The 14771-nt window shown below is 59.8% G+C and overlaps 1 protein-coding gene across 6 annotated transcripts in view; it reads left to right on the top strand.

Annotated features, from left to right (window-relative positions):
• The window catches only part of ATP2B4 (ATPase plasma membrane Ca2+ transporting 4), a 44193-nt gene that overhangs the window by 4626 nt on the left and 24796 nt on the right, over window positions 1-14771 (top strand). For all 6 annotated transcript variants that reach the window (XM_057400790.1, XM_057400788.1, XM_057400793.1 and 3 more), the window contains exon 2: window positions 12793-13223. In XM_057400790.1, coding sequence (XP_057256773.1) covers window positions 13028-13223 — 196 coding nt within the window. In that variant the 5' untranslated portion in view covers window positions 12793-13027. The remainder of the gene's footprint in view (window positions 1-12792; window positions 13224-14771) is intronic.

The following is a 14771-nucleotide window of genomic DNA, read 5'->3' as shown; positions in this document are numbered from 1 at the left end:
GAAGGTGGCTGCTTTTCAGCATGGTCTCTCAGGATGCTAATTCAGGACCCTGCTGCAGCAGATAGAGCTTTACTGTTCCTTCCCCAGCCCTCGCTGGCCCACAGGGTGCTGATAGCCCTGACCAGCCCCATGGGGTGCCCTCGGCTTGTCTCACTCATGGAGATGCTGGCGCTCCATCTCTCTGTGCTTCAACCCTCCCCGGGGTTCGGTGGCACGGCATCGCGGTGCTCCAGCTCTTCTTCATCTCTTCTCACCTTCTCACCAGCTATTTGAAAGCAACCCCGGGGTTGCTGGAGCACTTGGCTGCGCGATGCTGTGCGAAGGGCTGGTGGGAAAGCTGCTTTGTCACTTGCAGCTCGGAGGCTGTTGCTGCTGCAGGCAGCTGAGGGGCATGAGGATGAGGGAGAAGATGGCTCGGTCCTCTAGCATCTTCCCACCTCACCCCCTTTCTGCAGGGTTAACCCCCCCCCCCCCCCAAGCTCATCGCTGCCTTATGGGAGAGGAGGGCTCCATCTGTGGCACTCGGGTGCCTGGTTCGCTCTGTGATGCTCCCATGAGCGTGGCACCTGGGCAGAGCAGCCGCGGCGCCGGCTGCATGCGAGCCCTGCCGTGACATCCCGCTGCAGCTGCCAGCCGGCAGCGCGTGGTGCCGAGCTTCCCCGGCATTCCCAGCCCGCTCCCCCCCGGCATTCCCAGCCTGCTCTGGAGGGGCAGCCCCGTGGGCACGTGGCGGAGCTGAGAGCAGGGATCCGGTGCGGCCTCTGGGATGGAGGCAGCCCTGGGGTGACCCAGCCTGGGAGGGAGCTTGTGCTCCAGTGGGACCCTGGTTAAATATTAGTGCTGCCTATGGGGAAGGGAGAGGTTGGTTGGAGGGAGGAAGGGGTTTGCAGAGAGGCATCAGAGGAGAGCTTAGAGCAGCTCCAGTGCCTAAAGGGGCTGCAGGAAAGCTGGAGAGGGGCTTGAGGGACAGGCCAAGGGGAATGGCTTTAACCTGCCCGAGGGGAGGCTGAGCTGAGCTCTTAGGCAGAAGCTCTTCCCTGTGAGGGTGCTGAGGCACTGGCACAGGGTGCCCAGAGAAGCTGTGGCTGCCCCATCCCTGGCAGTGTTCAAGGCCAGGTTGGACACAGGGGCTTGGAGCAAGCTGCTCTAGTGGAAGGTGTCCCTGCCCAAGGCAAGGGGTTGGAACTGGATGAGCTTTAAGGTCCCTTCCAACCCAACCCATTCTATGGATCAAGGGCAGGCTGGGTCTGTGGCTGGTGCCGGCAGCCGGCACCACCAGGCTGACAGTGGAAGAGCCCGAGTTGCCGGTGGGATTTGCTGTGGGGCTGTAGCCACGCTTGAATTGTGCCTTGTGAGGGTCGCATCCCTTGTGCCAGCGCCGCTGCTGGCGTGCAGGGGAGGGGGGAGCTCCAGCACCATCCCACCTCTCCGCATTACTCAGTGCCGGGGGCTTATCCCGTGTGCAGGCAGAGCTGGCAGCGAGGCCGGGCTGCGAGTGCCTGGGGATGCTGGGGGAAGGAAAGGAAGCGCGGGGTGAATCAGCTGCAGGGAGCTGGGACCAGAAGCTTGGCTTGGCTGCGGAGAAGCTGGGAGCGTGGCTGGATCATTCCGGGGTGTCCTGGTGCAGACGTGGCTCTGAGTCACCGCATCCTGCTTGGGAAAGCGCAGGGACCCACAGCTTTCACCCGAGCAGCCGTGAAGGGTCTTTCGGTGATCACTCGTTCATTGTAGGGCCAGGGCTGCTCTCATCACCCAGTGACACATCTGGAGCTGGGGGGACCCTTCCTATAGGCAGTGTCCCATAGAGCTGTGGCAGTGTGAAGCTGCCCAGCCTGCATTTTCCGGTGTGACTGGTGCTGCCTATTTTTAGTTGTCCAAATGAAGCTTGTCTCAATGATGTCTTTTGAGGTTTATTTGAGGGAGGAGGCCTCAAGTGGTGTTATTTCCCAAGTGACAAATTGCTCCGGAGCCTGACCCCAAAGGGACTGTCCGAAACACACGAAGGGAAGGACCAGAACAGCTCAGTGTGTCCAGGCGGTGATTCCTCTTGGAGAGCTTCAGGGAGTACCTGGGGGTGTTTCCCAAGCCTTTTCCTCAGGGGGGAAGGAGGAAGCAAGCAGCCAAGACCCGTTCATCTCCCCATGGGGGCAAAACCAGCTGCATACCCTCAACCCGCTACCTGCTTCAGCATCCCTGGGTGCCTCCCGCATGGCTGCTCCATGGAGTATTAAATCCATGGGCTGCTCTTCCCAGGGGCAGTTTGAATCCTTTGGCATGTGCTGGGTGCCAAATGCAGCCGATGGGATGGCAGGAGGTGGCTGCTTTGCCTGCGGGAGCCATGGGTCAGGGAGCTGATGTTGCTCTGTAGGTGCCTGTTTTGGGGGTGGCTCTCTGGGTACCCAGTGGATGCTCGAGGGCTGGCTCCCCTCAGTGCAGCCATGGGTGAGCCAGAATCCTTCTGCAGCGTGCTCCGGCTCCATATCCGCCCTTCAAGCCTGTTGTGCTAACTCCTGACCCCACTGCCTTTCATCTCTTCCCATTCATTGCTTCCCTTCTTGGCATTGTTTTTCCCACTCTTTCCATCTCTCCCTGTCTGCGCCTCCTGTCTGTGGCTGTGCTCATCTTTCGTGCACCTGGTCTCACCTGGCTGGGCAGCAGCTTGGGCATCCCACCCCTCCTTTACCTGGGAATGGCCCTTCCTCCTTCCCTTCCCCTTAGCATCTGGGTGTTTCTCTGCAGGGCAGCAGCCGGGGGATCCTCTCGCTCCTGCAGTTGAACGTGAAATGCATCAAATCCTTGCAGGATGCTGCAGTTTGTGCTGCTGCAGCACCGGGGGGGTTCGGTTCGGGACACCTGTGCTGTGTGCAGGTGTCCTCTGCTCTCCATGGGCAGATGCAGCCTGCAGCGAGGAGGCTGGAGGTGTTTCCTGCCCTGCCGGGCACTGCTATTCACGGGACTGTCCCTTTTCCCTTTGGAAAGGACAATGAGGGATCCTCCCTTCCTCCTCCCGCTCCCCCCCCCACACACGCAGCTGCCTGCACAGGCTGGCTCCAGCTCATTGAGGTGATGGCTTTGGGCAGAGCGTTGCTGAGAAGGGACCCAGAAGAGTGGGGAACGGAGGGGCCTCCCCAGGGTGTGGTGTAGGTGGTGCTGGGGGACCCCGGATGGTGCTGGGGGACCCTGATCCGAGCAGGCTTCCTCGGCAGTGACACTTGGTCGCTGCGTTCCATTGCTCTTGTAATGCAGAGGCTGAAAGCACTCGCTCTGACCCTGCCTGGGGTCAGAGGATGATGATGGATGCCACAAGGGGATGCAGGCTCGCTGCAGGCGGCGCGGCTGCCTCCTGTACCCTGGCACCAGCCGTGTGCTGGCTGTGGTGTGAGCCGCTCGCTGTGTTCCCTGCCGATCGCCCTGCTCCATCCCTCCGTGCGCTGCCGGCTGCCAGCGCAGCGCCCCTAACCCCCGGATCGCAGCGGTAATCTCTGCCCTATCGCTGCTAAAGCTGCCATTTATCCCCAGATTAGCGCTGGGGCTTGGATACCCACCCCTCCAAGTGCCGGGGAAAGCTGCCCACAGCTCCGTATCCAGCGCAGTGCGGAGCGGCCGGTGGCCGGCTCTCACCTCGGGTGACCCTGGGTTGTGCCATGTAGGGCTGCTTTGTTCCTGTTGCTTGGAACCTGCGGGCCTGGCTCCTGTGCTAGCGGGGGCATTGCTGGGCTCTGAGCCCCACCGTGCAATTGGGGTGTCCTTGTCCTTGTATCTTGTCCCAGCTCTTAAGCAAGGGAGTCTGATTGAAGCAGAGCTCAATCCAAGCTTGGGAATCATCGCAGGTTCAACCCCAGGAGGGATGTTTTAGGGGGACACAACCTCCAGGCTGCCCTCTCCCTGCAGGGTGAGGTGGGATCTGTGGGCACAAAGGATGCGCTGGAGGGGGTACAAGGCACTGTCCCACTCGGAGGGATGCGGGAGGTGGGAACCTCGCCAGCGCTGGCACTTGAGGAAAGGGATCTCCCAGTTTCCTGGGGTTCCTGGCACAGTTGGGAGCCTCTGGGGCGTTGCCTGAAGCCGGGAGGGAGTGCGTGGGGTTGGAGACGCTGCATAAGCAGGGTGGCAGGTCAGGATGGTGCTGGGCGCCTGCGGCGCAAGGGCGTGTGCCTGCATGGAGGTGGGACAGGGCTGGGAATGGCGGTGCCCAGCACATCAGGGCTCCATGGCTGCATCCGTAGTGTTGGATTGGGTCCTGTTTTGGGGTGCAGTGGGCATCGTCCCCAGTCGTTGGGAGCGGACGTGCAGCATCCATGGGGATGCTGGTGCTGTCGGCACGGAGCGCTGCAGCAAACACCTCTTGGCAAGGGCTCAGCTTCCATCGGGCGACCTTTAAATGTATTGGCACTTAATTAAACAGGGGAGCGGTGTTAAAATGCAGTGACACCTTGTGTAGGCAGAGGGCTGGAACGTGTTGGCTGGCTCTGGATTACCTTGGGGCTGTGGCTGGCACTTCTGGGAAGCGCAGCTCTAACAAAGAGGCTTTGACAAGCGGATCCGGTGCGTGTGTTCCCCATCCACCCGGGCACATCCCGTCCTGGGTACCCCCAAAGCATCCATGTGGTGGGATGCAGCCCAGAGCCAGGGCTGGAGTGTCTGAGTGGGATGGGTGTCCCTTCACCTGCTGGCTCCCGTTCTCCTCCTTGGCATTTCACACCCTGTGGATGCAGCTTCACTTTGGTACCCATTCCTCAAGCAGGTCCCTGCTCTTGACATCAGTAACCAGTTCTCCAGCCGCAGGACTCGTGTGGTGATGTGGGATGGGTGCACGTGCCCTCCTGCACCGCTGCCTTATCCCAGCAACTGCCTGGGATGAGCTCCTTCCCCTGCCCCTCCCCGTGCTCTCCTGGCCCATCTGGCTCTTCCCTCGCATTTATTGGTACGGAGTTTTCCAGGCTGTGATTTCCCTCTTGTGCTCTGCCCAGATTTGCTCTCCCGATGATACCACGGGGCTTTTGCTCTGCAAGGGTTTAATTTGGTGCCCGGGATGCAGGCTTTCTTCCCTCGGATAAATATTGCCTTTCGGTCCTTCTGCGTCTCTCCCGCTCTCCCTCCCTCCCTTTAATTAGACTTCTTACTGCATGGAACAGTTTGCAGTTATATATGGAAAACAGCCTACACTTTCCCAGGAGCGGGGCATGTCGGGAAGGGAAACGGGAGCAGCCGGCGCGCTCTCCCTGGGAGCTCGTGTGTTTTTCCTATCGCAGACACGCTTTTCCAGGCTCTATTCCTTAACCCTTTGGAGCAGGGAGGGTGCCCATAACCCCCCCCCTTGGTCACTGGCTCACCCCCTTCACCTGGAATTCCCCTCTCTGATTGGACTTCTGAATGGGAAAGCATGGATTTGTGGGCCAGCGCCACGGATACCTCCTAGCCGGGATCACGGGGGACGTTATCCAGTGCCCAGCACACCATCCATCCGGGATGTGATCCAGAGCAGGACTGCGCGGGAGCCCTTGGAGCTGGGTCGGTTGGGAGCTGTGGGTGCTGGATCCGGGGGCACCCATCCCGTCCCCCTTCCTTGTGTGGTGAGGGTGGCTGGAGGGATGCTGCCGTCCCCAGCCCGTTGCCGTGTCCTCATGGTTGGGATCTGAGCATTGGGTCAACCCTGTGCTGCCTGCTTTGGGGTGGTTGAACTCGATGGGGTTCCCCTGTAGAGCATCCCAGCTTTGGGGGACCCCTGCTCACCGCTGTGCTAAGGCACTGATGGTCCGTGTGGTGTCAAACAAGCTCTGCTCCCTCTGCCTCAGTTTCCCTGTTGGAACAAGAGGATATTTCATCATTATTGCTGCTGGTTTGGGTTCTGCATTGGGGTTTTTCCTCTCTACCACCCTAGGCAGGAGCAGCTCATTGCAGTGCTGCCATTGAGGTTGGTGCTGTGCTCCCCCAGGTGTCTTGGGGTGCCTGGAGACCCAAGGGCTCAGCCTCTCCTCTGGTTTCCAGAAGCTGATGCTTCTCTAAGCTGCTGCTGGGAGGAAGTGACTGGGTCTATTTTAAGCCCCCGGGGATCTTCAGGGTAGGAATCCCCTGTCCCTGTGTAATACTGCTATAAATACCCCTGTACCCATGCGTCCTGCCTGGGTGCTGTTTGCTGGGGAGGCTCCTGGTGCTCTCTGGGTCGGTTCTTGCCTGCTGGTTTTCACCGGGTTTCAAGCGGAACAGGATGGAGTTGGGATTGCCAGGGCTGGCAGAGCGCTGTTGCTGTGCTCAGTGTGGTGCTGCCCCATGTGTGTAAGGAGCAGGGATGTGTGGGGAGATGAGGCCCATTGGAGAGCATCTGCATCCAGTGCTGGGCTGCCCCATCCGATGGTGGGAGCCCCAGGAGAAGCTGCGTGGGGATGGAGCATCTGCAGAGGGGTGGGATCCCAACTGCCCATCCCATGGGATCATCGGCGTCATCTCCCTCCTGCAGCAGGGTGCTGAGACCAGCGAGCATCCGGGTGTGCCATGAACTGGGAGGATCCCGGCTGGTCAGAGCGTGGGGCTGGGATGTGACGGTTGCTCAACATCCATTAGGTCAGTGGTGCTGCAAGAGGAGTTTGGGAGGCGGAGTCCCAGGCCTGGTTTGCTGCCTTATCTATCATCATCCCTATCTATCCTATCATCAAGTCCACGCTCTGCAGTCTTGAAGTCGCCTAAATCCCAACCTGTTCCCTCTGTTCCTTTGGTCTTGCTCTAGGCTGTAAACCCAGCACAAGAACAAGCACAGGGCTGTGTCTACGGTGGGGCTGATGTGTTCCATGGGGGAAGCCGGTGGGAGCTCCTTGCCCTGCACACCTCCGCAGTGGGGCATTGCAAAACACATTGAAGGGCAAGGAAAGAGTGAAAGAGTTGCCCAATGTGATGCCTCATTGCCTGGTACCCCCCCGGTGCTCCCGGCTGGGGTGTGAGGAACCTGTTTCTTGATGCTGTGAGAGGGAGAAGGGATGAATGAAGCCTGGTGCCAGGGTCCATCGCAGCCCCTGGTGCTGCGCACTGGGGATGCTTTGCCTGCCCAAGGGATGGAGGGCAGCAGGTATGTGCTGGTTGGGGTTTGCTCTCCGTGTGCTGCTGCATTCCTCCACTGCCTGTGCTACCTTGTAAAGCACAAAAGGATAATGAGAGGAGCGGGGCTGATTTAGTGCAGGCGCCCGCGAGAGAAATACCAAGGCCTTAGATGGAAACATTCCCCTTGACAGCTCGCCTGGAGACTCCCTCCGTTCCCTTTCTTTTTCCACCTCCCTGGAATTCCTCGGCTGCTGCACCCTCTGGCTCAGGGAAGCCCCGGGGCTGAGGGCAGATTCCTGAGCCCCCAGCACCCACCAAGGCTCTGGCAGCTGGTGCCTTTTCCATGTGGATGCTAAAAGATGCACGGGGATGCAGCGGGTTTTGGGGGACCACGTCACGGATCGCTGCGTGCTCCATGCCCCCGCAGCTTGCCCTGTGTTCTCCTGCCTCCAGCCCCTTCCCTGCCTCTCGCAACAGCTAATTGCTTCCCCAACTGTTTTCCTACCTTCGTTAAACACCAGGGGAAATGGAGCTGTAATTAGTGGGCTGATGGCAGCTGCTCGTGTTCCCGGCGGAGTGGCCTGCAAGGAGAGATGCTCTCTCGGAGAAGGTGGCCTTTGCTTGCCTTTCACTGGTGCTTTCCACAAAGCCTTGGTCCCCAGTGCGTGGCTCAGAGCTGCCTTTTGGTCCCCAGACCCTGCTAACAGAGGAGGAGGATGGCGTAGCGCTGCTTGGGCAGGGTGATGCTCTGGTTTCTTCCTCATCCCTAGAATCATGGAATGGTTTGGGTCGAAGGGACCTTAAAGCTCCTCCAGTTCCAATCCCTGCCATGGGCAGGGGCACCTTCCATTAGAGCAGGTTCTGCTCTAAGGTCTCCCCAGAGCCTTCTCTTCTCCAGGCTGAACCCCCCCAGCTCTCTTACCCTGTCACCCTAGTGCTGGTGCTCACGCTTGGCGACAACCAAGCCCATCCCGGTGAGGTGATGGGTTGCTGGGGACACGAGGGCTGATTCATCCCCTTGCCCGTGTCTCTTTGTGCCACAGGACCCTGGGGTTCGCTCCCATCTGCAGGAAGCGTGTTCCTCGGCACAAGGTGTAGGAGGACTGCTCCAGCTCTGTGGGCTGTGCTGACGGTGCCATCGGGGCCAGCTGTGTGTGATGGCATCACCCATTGCCTGCAGGAACCGGGTGGGTTCCGTGTGTCCCCACTCACTGAGGGTGCGTAGGACCCAGCTGGGGATTGGGACTTCAAGTTGTGCCTGAGGGGATGGTGGGTTCATCCCCCATGTGGATGCAGGAGGCGGTGATGCTGCCTTTCCCAGGGGGTTAGAGTGGGAGCAGCCTCCAGCTGCTCCTGGCCCTGCAGCACGTTTGCACTGGGGTTGGTGTTTGCGGGTGCAGCATCAGCCCTGTGCTGTGCTCTGTGACTTGGTTACCCCTGGCCCACCACCTGGCTGTTTCCAGCTCCTTTATCACCTCCAGGGAGTGTTTAGTCGTGTGTCCCCCCCCCAATTCTTGTAAGGTGAAGGCTGAGAGATTCTTCCCCTTTGCTGCAAGGATTGCTCAGAACGGAAGGGAGATGCCCAGAGAAGCTGTGGCTGCCCCATCCCTGGCAGTGCTCAAGGCCAGGTTGGACACAGGGGCTTGGAGCAAGCTGCTCCAGTGGAAGGGGTCCCTGCCCGTGGCAGGGGTTGGAGCTGGAGGAGCTTTGAGGTCCCTTCCAGCCCAAACCAGTCTGGGATCCTAGGGTGCTGCTGTCACCGGTGTCTCCCCCATCCCAAGGTTCTCCCACACCCATGGAGCATCCTGTAGTTGGTGTCACTGGGGGGGGGGGGGGGGGGGTGTCCCACTGGTGGGTGCTGGGGTGGCCCCACTGGGAAGAGAAATGCCCCTGGGGCAGCCCCAGGCTACTGCTGGGGTGGAGGAAGCGGATGCTGCAATGGGAGGAGGAGGTAAGGTCCTGTGGGTGATGCAGGTGCCTGCCCAGGGCTGGGCCATGTCTGGTCTCTGGTCTTGGTACCCAGGGCCTGCAGGAAGGAGCACAGAAGGAGGATGCTTGTGTTGCAGGGAGAAGGGGCTCAGACCCGGCTCCCTCGTGCTGCTGGTGCAGGATGCTCCGAGCGCTCTGTTTGGGGTGTTCCAGCCTGGCTTTGCCTCTTCCACCCTCCCCTGCTTGGGGCATGGCCCCGCTCCACAGTGTCAGTGTGGAAGGTGCAGGCCCCCACACCACGACCTGCTCTGGCATCCGTGGTCCTGCGCCTCCTCCTTGGATGCGAGCGAGCGCTGGTGGAAGCACAGCCTCTCAGCTGGAGCTTTCCATTTCCAAAGGGAAAAATCTTAAACCCAGGCCAGGAATGGGGAATTTGGGGGTTTTGGGTGTTTTTTTTTCCCCTCTTTGCTTGGCAACATAAGCTGCATCCCTGACAGCTTTACATCGAGTTTACCATGGCAACCTACAGCAGCCCAGCATTTCCAATGCCCCATCCCTGAAGTGGGAGAGGAGATGAGCCCTGGTGGGTGCTGCTGAGGGGCTGGGAGTGAAGGATAGTGAATGGGGTGGCCTCTTGTACTGCTGCAGCCAGGCGCATGCTTGGGGAATGGGATAAACTGTCCTCCACATGGCCTGAGGGTTGCTCCATGGGCCTGATCCTGCCTGGCGAGCGGGTGGGATTTGTGGCTCCGGGCAGGGGATGTGGTGGCTGGTGTTGCTCTTCCTCAGCACGGTGCTTTCCGCCCTGGATAGCGGGAGATGTCCAGGCTGGAGCGAGATGCAGGAGGAGCTGAGGTGTGGATTTCTCTCTCCTCCATGGGTGTAGAACCCAGCAGAGCTTGCTCAGGGCTTGCTGTGCTGGGGTGGGCAGGATGGTGTTCACCATGGGTCTGAGTGTGCTGAGCCAGGAGGATTCATGCCCTTTCCTACTGGCCCCGGTGCTCAGGCAGCATCTACAGCCTGGTGTGTGCTGGGCGCTGGTGCCATGGGCTGTGCCACCCGCCGTGGGCTGTACCACGCAGCCTGGCGTGGCTGAAGGTGTCGCACGTGGCGTGGCTTAGATACCCCTTGTCCCTCCGAGCATCCCGCTTTCCTCTCCTTCCTGCTTCCTCCTTGTGTCCCGCTCCGAGGGCTGCTCCGGTGCCAGCCCGTGGCCACGTTCCCAGCCAGGACAAGGTCTAATGTGGCTGTTTGTTATTCCGGGCAGGTTTGCCTGCAGCACCACATCGGCTGCTCCTTCCCGGAGCCTTCCTGCTCCTGTCCCCAGGCCCATGGATCAGGAGCATCCGTGTCCTTCACGCTGCCACCTCCAAACTGCTCCTGGTCTGCAGCCACCCTTGTTCTGCTCAGGGATGCTCTTTGGGGGGTGATAATGCATCGCTTGGGGGTCCCATGCAGCCATTCCCACACAGGGCAGTCAGGCTTCTCTTGGGTGCTCCCCTCTGGGCTCTGCTTTCTTGCCCTGGTTCCTAAGGGACCCTCAGGGGGGACCCTTCTGCCTCTCCAGTGCCTGGGGGACTCTGGGAATGAGTTATTGGAGTTGGGGACAGGTTGCTGGATGCTGCTGGAGTCATTAGGAGCTCATTGGAGCGTTGGCTGTTAGGGAAGGCTGAGTGCAGCGCCCTGATTGCCTGGGATGGATGCTTCCAGCCTGTCCTGTGGGGCAGGAGCAGGTTGATGCTCTGACCCCAAACGGGGCTGGAGGAGGATGCTCGCAGCGGACAACAGGAGCTTTCCTCCACCAGGGTCCCTCCTGTCATTAGAGCAAGCCCCTGGGGCTGGAGGTGCTGGGCATGGGCTGGTGATGATGGGTGCCCCTGAGCTCCTCCAGGGGTAATTATGGACTAGGCTGTACAGTGTTAATTAACTGTCTTAGCCTCTAAGCTCTCATCAGAAGTTCTTGGTTGCTATGAAAGAGAGGGGAAAATGAGTGTGTTGAGGTGGGGGGAATGAAGCTTTTTACTCTTAATCAGCAGGAGTCTGTTTAATTGAACCTGTGCCCTCCTGCCCCCTGCTGCCAGCAGCTTCGTGCCTCTGAAACATAGATGAGCTCAGCTCTGTGAGGAGCCATGGGGTGACCGGGCTGGGTATGGTCGAGGATGCTGGGTCGGGGATGCTGGTGAGCTCTGCTTTATGGGGCAGCAGTGATGCTCTGCCCGAGGGTGCGTGTTTGGGTGCCCCAGGAGCTGCAATGCATTGAGGGGAGGATGTCCCTGTGCTCCCCATCCCTCTGCTGCCTGCAGTCAGTAGACAGGACCCTCCTGCAGTGATGTCCCTGAGGTTCCGTTGGTGCCTGTTGCCTCCTGATAACACCAAGAGCCGCCCTGGGTGTTGCTGGTGGGGTTGGAGCTCCCAGGGACCAGGGTGTGCAGGGAGGGGTTGCAAAGCTGGTGTGATCAGGGTTGGAATTGGGGGCATTTGTTGCAGGGTGCTGTCGGGATGGTCCCCTGATGGTCTGGTGCCTGTCTGGGATGGCTGGTGCATCCCCTGTGCTCCTGGGAAGCAGCGATGGATGTTTTCCCTCCTCCTTCCCATCTCTGCTTGCTATGTTGCCTCTGATGCTGCCTCAGTGACCGTTCCCCATTTGTTATTCATTTATATCGCTCTAGGAAAGGTTTCATTTTCTCTCCATAAAGAGCCTCCCTTGCAGGCTCTTTGCCTCTGTAGTGCTGCAGAGGTGCCTGGGAGCATCGCTGCTGCCATCCGAGCTTGCATCAGAGAAAGCCTTTTCTTTCCCCCTCTGACCAAAGCAGCTCCCCCTTCAGTGGACCCCTTCCACTGGAGCAGGTTGCTCCAAGCCCCTGTGTCCAACCTGGCCTTGAGCACTGCCAGGGATGGGGCAGCCACAGCTTCTCTGGGCACCCTGTGCCAGCGCCTCACCACCCTCACAGGGAAGAGCTTCTGCCTCAGAGCTCATCTCAGTCTCCCCTCTGGCAGGTTAAAGCCATTCCCCTTGGCCTGTCCCTACATCCCTTGTCCCAAGCCCCTCTCCAGCTTTCCTGCAGCCCCTTCAGGCACTGGAGCTGCTCTCAGGTCTCCCCTTCAGGAGCCTTCTCTTCTCCAGGCTGCCCCAGCCCAGCTCTCTCAGCCTGGCTCCAGAGCAGAGCTGCTCCAGCCCTCACAGCATCTCCGTGGCCTCCTTTGGACTCACTCCAACAGCTCCACATCCTAAAATTCCCATCATAAAGCCCTTTAGGTTGGAGAAGACCCACAAAGCCATTGAGTCCCACCATTAACCCAGCAGGTTTTAGCAGCTTCCCTGCTTCCTGCTGAATGATTCCACTGATGGAAGGTCTGGGTGCTGCGAGCCCCATCCTGTCGCTGCCGTCTCTTGGGATGCTCTCTCCTACCTGCCAGCACTGCGGTGATCCGGTGCTCCCGGGCCAGCAGCCCATGCAGGAAGCAGCTGTTTTCCACTGCTGAGGTGTATTTTTAACCCCCGGTGAATGGGAGCGTTTCTGTGTGCCGGGCGGCCGGGCTTGAGTGAAGAACCACCTGGGAGCTCTTCCTGCCCGGCCCCCGCGCTGCCGATGGTTTTCCCTGCACTCAAACACCCCACACAGCCCATGCCGAGCCTATCCCTGCTCCCTCCCAGCCCAACTCCTGCTCAGCCAGGTTCTATGGTGACCCCCGGGGCTGGATGAGCGTAAAGGTGCCTCTAAACCACGTTCCTCCTGGTGGGTGCCCATCCTTGGGTACCGCTGCATCCCGTGTGTTTATGAGGAGGCCTTCCGACGCTGATATTTTTGTTTCCCATCCTTGTTTTTGCAGCTCCAGTTGCTGTGGTATCCAGGGAGCCCTCCTCCTTCTGCAGGAGATGCACGCTGGTCGTTGCTAAGGTCGCCTCCGCGGTAACATGCACATCCTGTTTACACCTTTATCCGGAGAAGTTGGGCTTGGATAGAGGCACCCTCTTCACCCGGGCAGCCCCCAGGGAAGGGGCCGTCCCGAGCATCCCCTCACCAGAGCCTCGAAGGAAGGTGCTGCAGGAGCCGCCAGCCGCAAGATGACGAACAACGTGGCCGACCACCACCCCGGGAACTCGGTTGCTGAAGGCAACCATGAGGGGGACTTTGGTTGCTCCATGGTGGAGCTCAGGAACCTCATGGAGCTGAGGAGCGCCGAGGCGGTCGCCCGGCTCAATGACTCCTATGGCAGCGTGCAGAACGTCTGCAAGAGGTTGAAGACGTCGCCGGTTGAAGGTAAGCGGCTGCCCTGTGCGGGGGGACCACTTGCTTGGGTGCCTGTGGGATGCAGCTGGTGGCTCCGACAGCGTGGTCCCATCCCAAGCCTTGTGGGAGGTGGCTCCCTGCATCCAAATGGAATGATCACTTAAGGCAGAGAAGGAGGCAAAAGAAGTGAAGCATCTTCCCTAGGGATCCCTTGAGGCATAGCCTGGAGCCCTGCATCCCCTGGGAGGTGGGATGCAGGCAGGGGCGAGGAGCTGATGGGGCATAAGAGGGATGTGTGGGAGCTCCTCTCTGCTGCTGCCCCCCAGGTCAGTACCAGCCGTTCCCCTATATAATCTTAGTGCTAATGGAGGGCTGTGTGTGGTGGGGGTGAAGGAGAGTGTGAAGGTAGAAAGGGCTGTGTGGAGCTCATCATCCCTTACCAGTGAGCAAGGGCAGGCACTGGGTGGCTGTGGGTGTCTTTGCACCCCTTCCTTGGCATTAAAAGAGGGGGAGAGAGCCCCTGCTTACCTGGGCTTGGGAACAGGATGCGGCCCCAGGGCGCTGTGTGGGCTGGGGGCTGTGGCTGTGCCTCGGCGCTGAGAACTCGGTGTTATTCTTAGCGCTGTAAGCTGGGGATTAGCGTGTTTCCCAGCTGTGAGCGGGACCGGGAAGGAGAGACAATATCGGGATGTCATTAGAGAAGGGGGGGGAGTCCCGGTGGAAATACCAAGTCCAGGTCACAAAACAATGTGCTTGGCTTTGCCAAAGTGGGAGCGGGATCCTTGGGACTGGGAGGAGAGGGGAGGGAAGGGAGAGGACCCGAAAGGCTCGGCCGTGGCCCTGTGGCAGGGCTGCCCCTGGATCCGGGCGCTGCTTCCAGGCAATGATGCGTGTCGCTGTGTCTGGTGCCCCCAGCGCATCCCTGCCTCTGGAGCTTTGCTGTGTGTCCCAAACGCCGTCCTGTTGAGCACTGAGAGCGAAGAAAGGGGATTTCCTATAAGCTGGGGTTTTTAGGAAGGGATTTTGAGGCCTGAGTCACCTCCACCTGATCCCATCGGAGTGAGGTGTTCGGCTCCAGCTGTGTCTCTAGGGTGAGACACCCAGGGAAACCCCAGCAAGGTTGGAAGCTGCAGGCTGGAGCATGTCCCTGCCTCGATGCATCCCTGGGGAGGTAGGGAGTGGGATCCACTGGCTCTGGAGAGCTTGGGGTGTGTGTGCAGGTGGGATGCCCCAGCTGGGGTTTAGAGGATGACATGGAACGTGGGGAACACCAGCCACATCTTGGCGTGTGCAGGGTGGGATCTGTGTGTGAATTCCCCCTAGGAAGTCATAGAATCAGAGAACCACGGAATGGTTTGGGTTGGAAGGGACCTTAAAGCTTATCCAGTCCCACAGGCAGGGACCCCTTCCACTAGAGCAGCTTGCTCCAAGCCCCTGTGTCCAACCTGGCCTTGAACACTGCCAGGGATGGGGCAGCCACAGCTTCTCTGAGCACCCTGTGCCAGTGTTCATGATGTGAAGGGTGAAGGTTTTGCCACCCAAAAGCAGCTTTCCCAGCCTGCAAGGTCTCTGATGCAG

This window comes from Pezoporus wallicus, unplaced genomic scaffold, assembly GCF_028554395.1.
Source record: "Pezoporus wallicus isolate ANWC-B61680 ecotype Strahan unplaced genomic scaffold, APGP_CSIRO_Pwel_v1 scaffold_7736, whole genome shotgun sequence".
NCBI lineage: Eukaryota > Metazoa > Chordata > Aves > Psittaciformes > Psittacidae > Pezoporus > Pezoporus wallicus.
The sequence above is the reverse complement of the archived record's forward strand: the minus strand, read 5'-3'. Positions and strand labels throughout refer to the sequence as shown.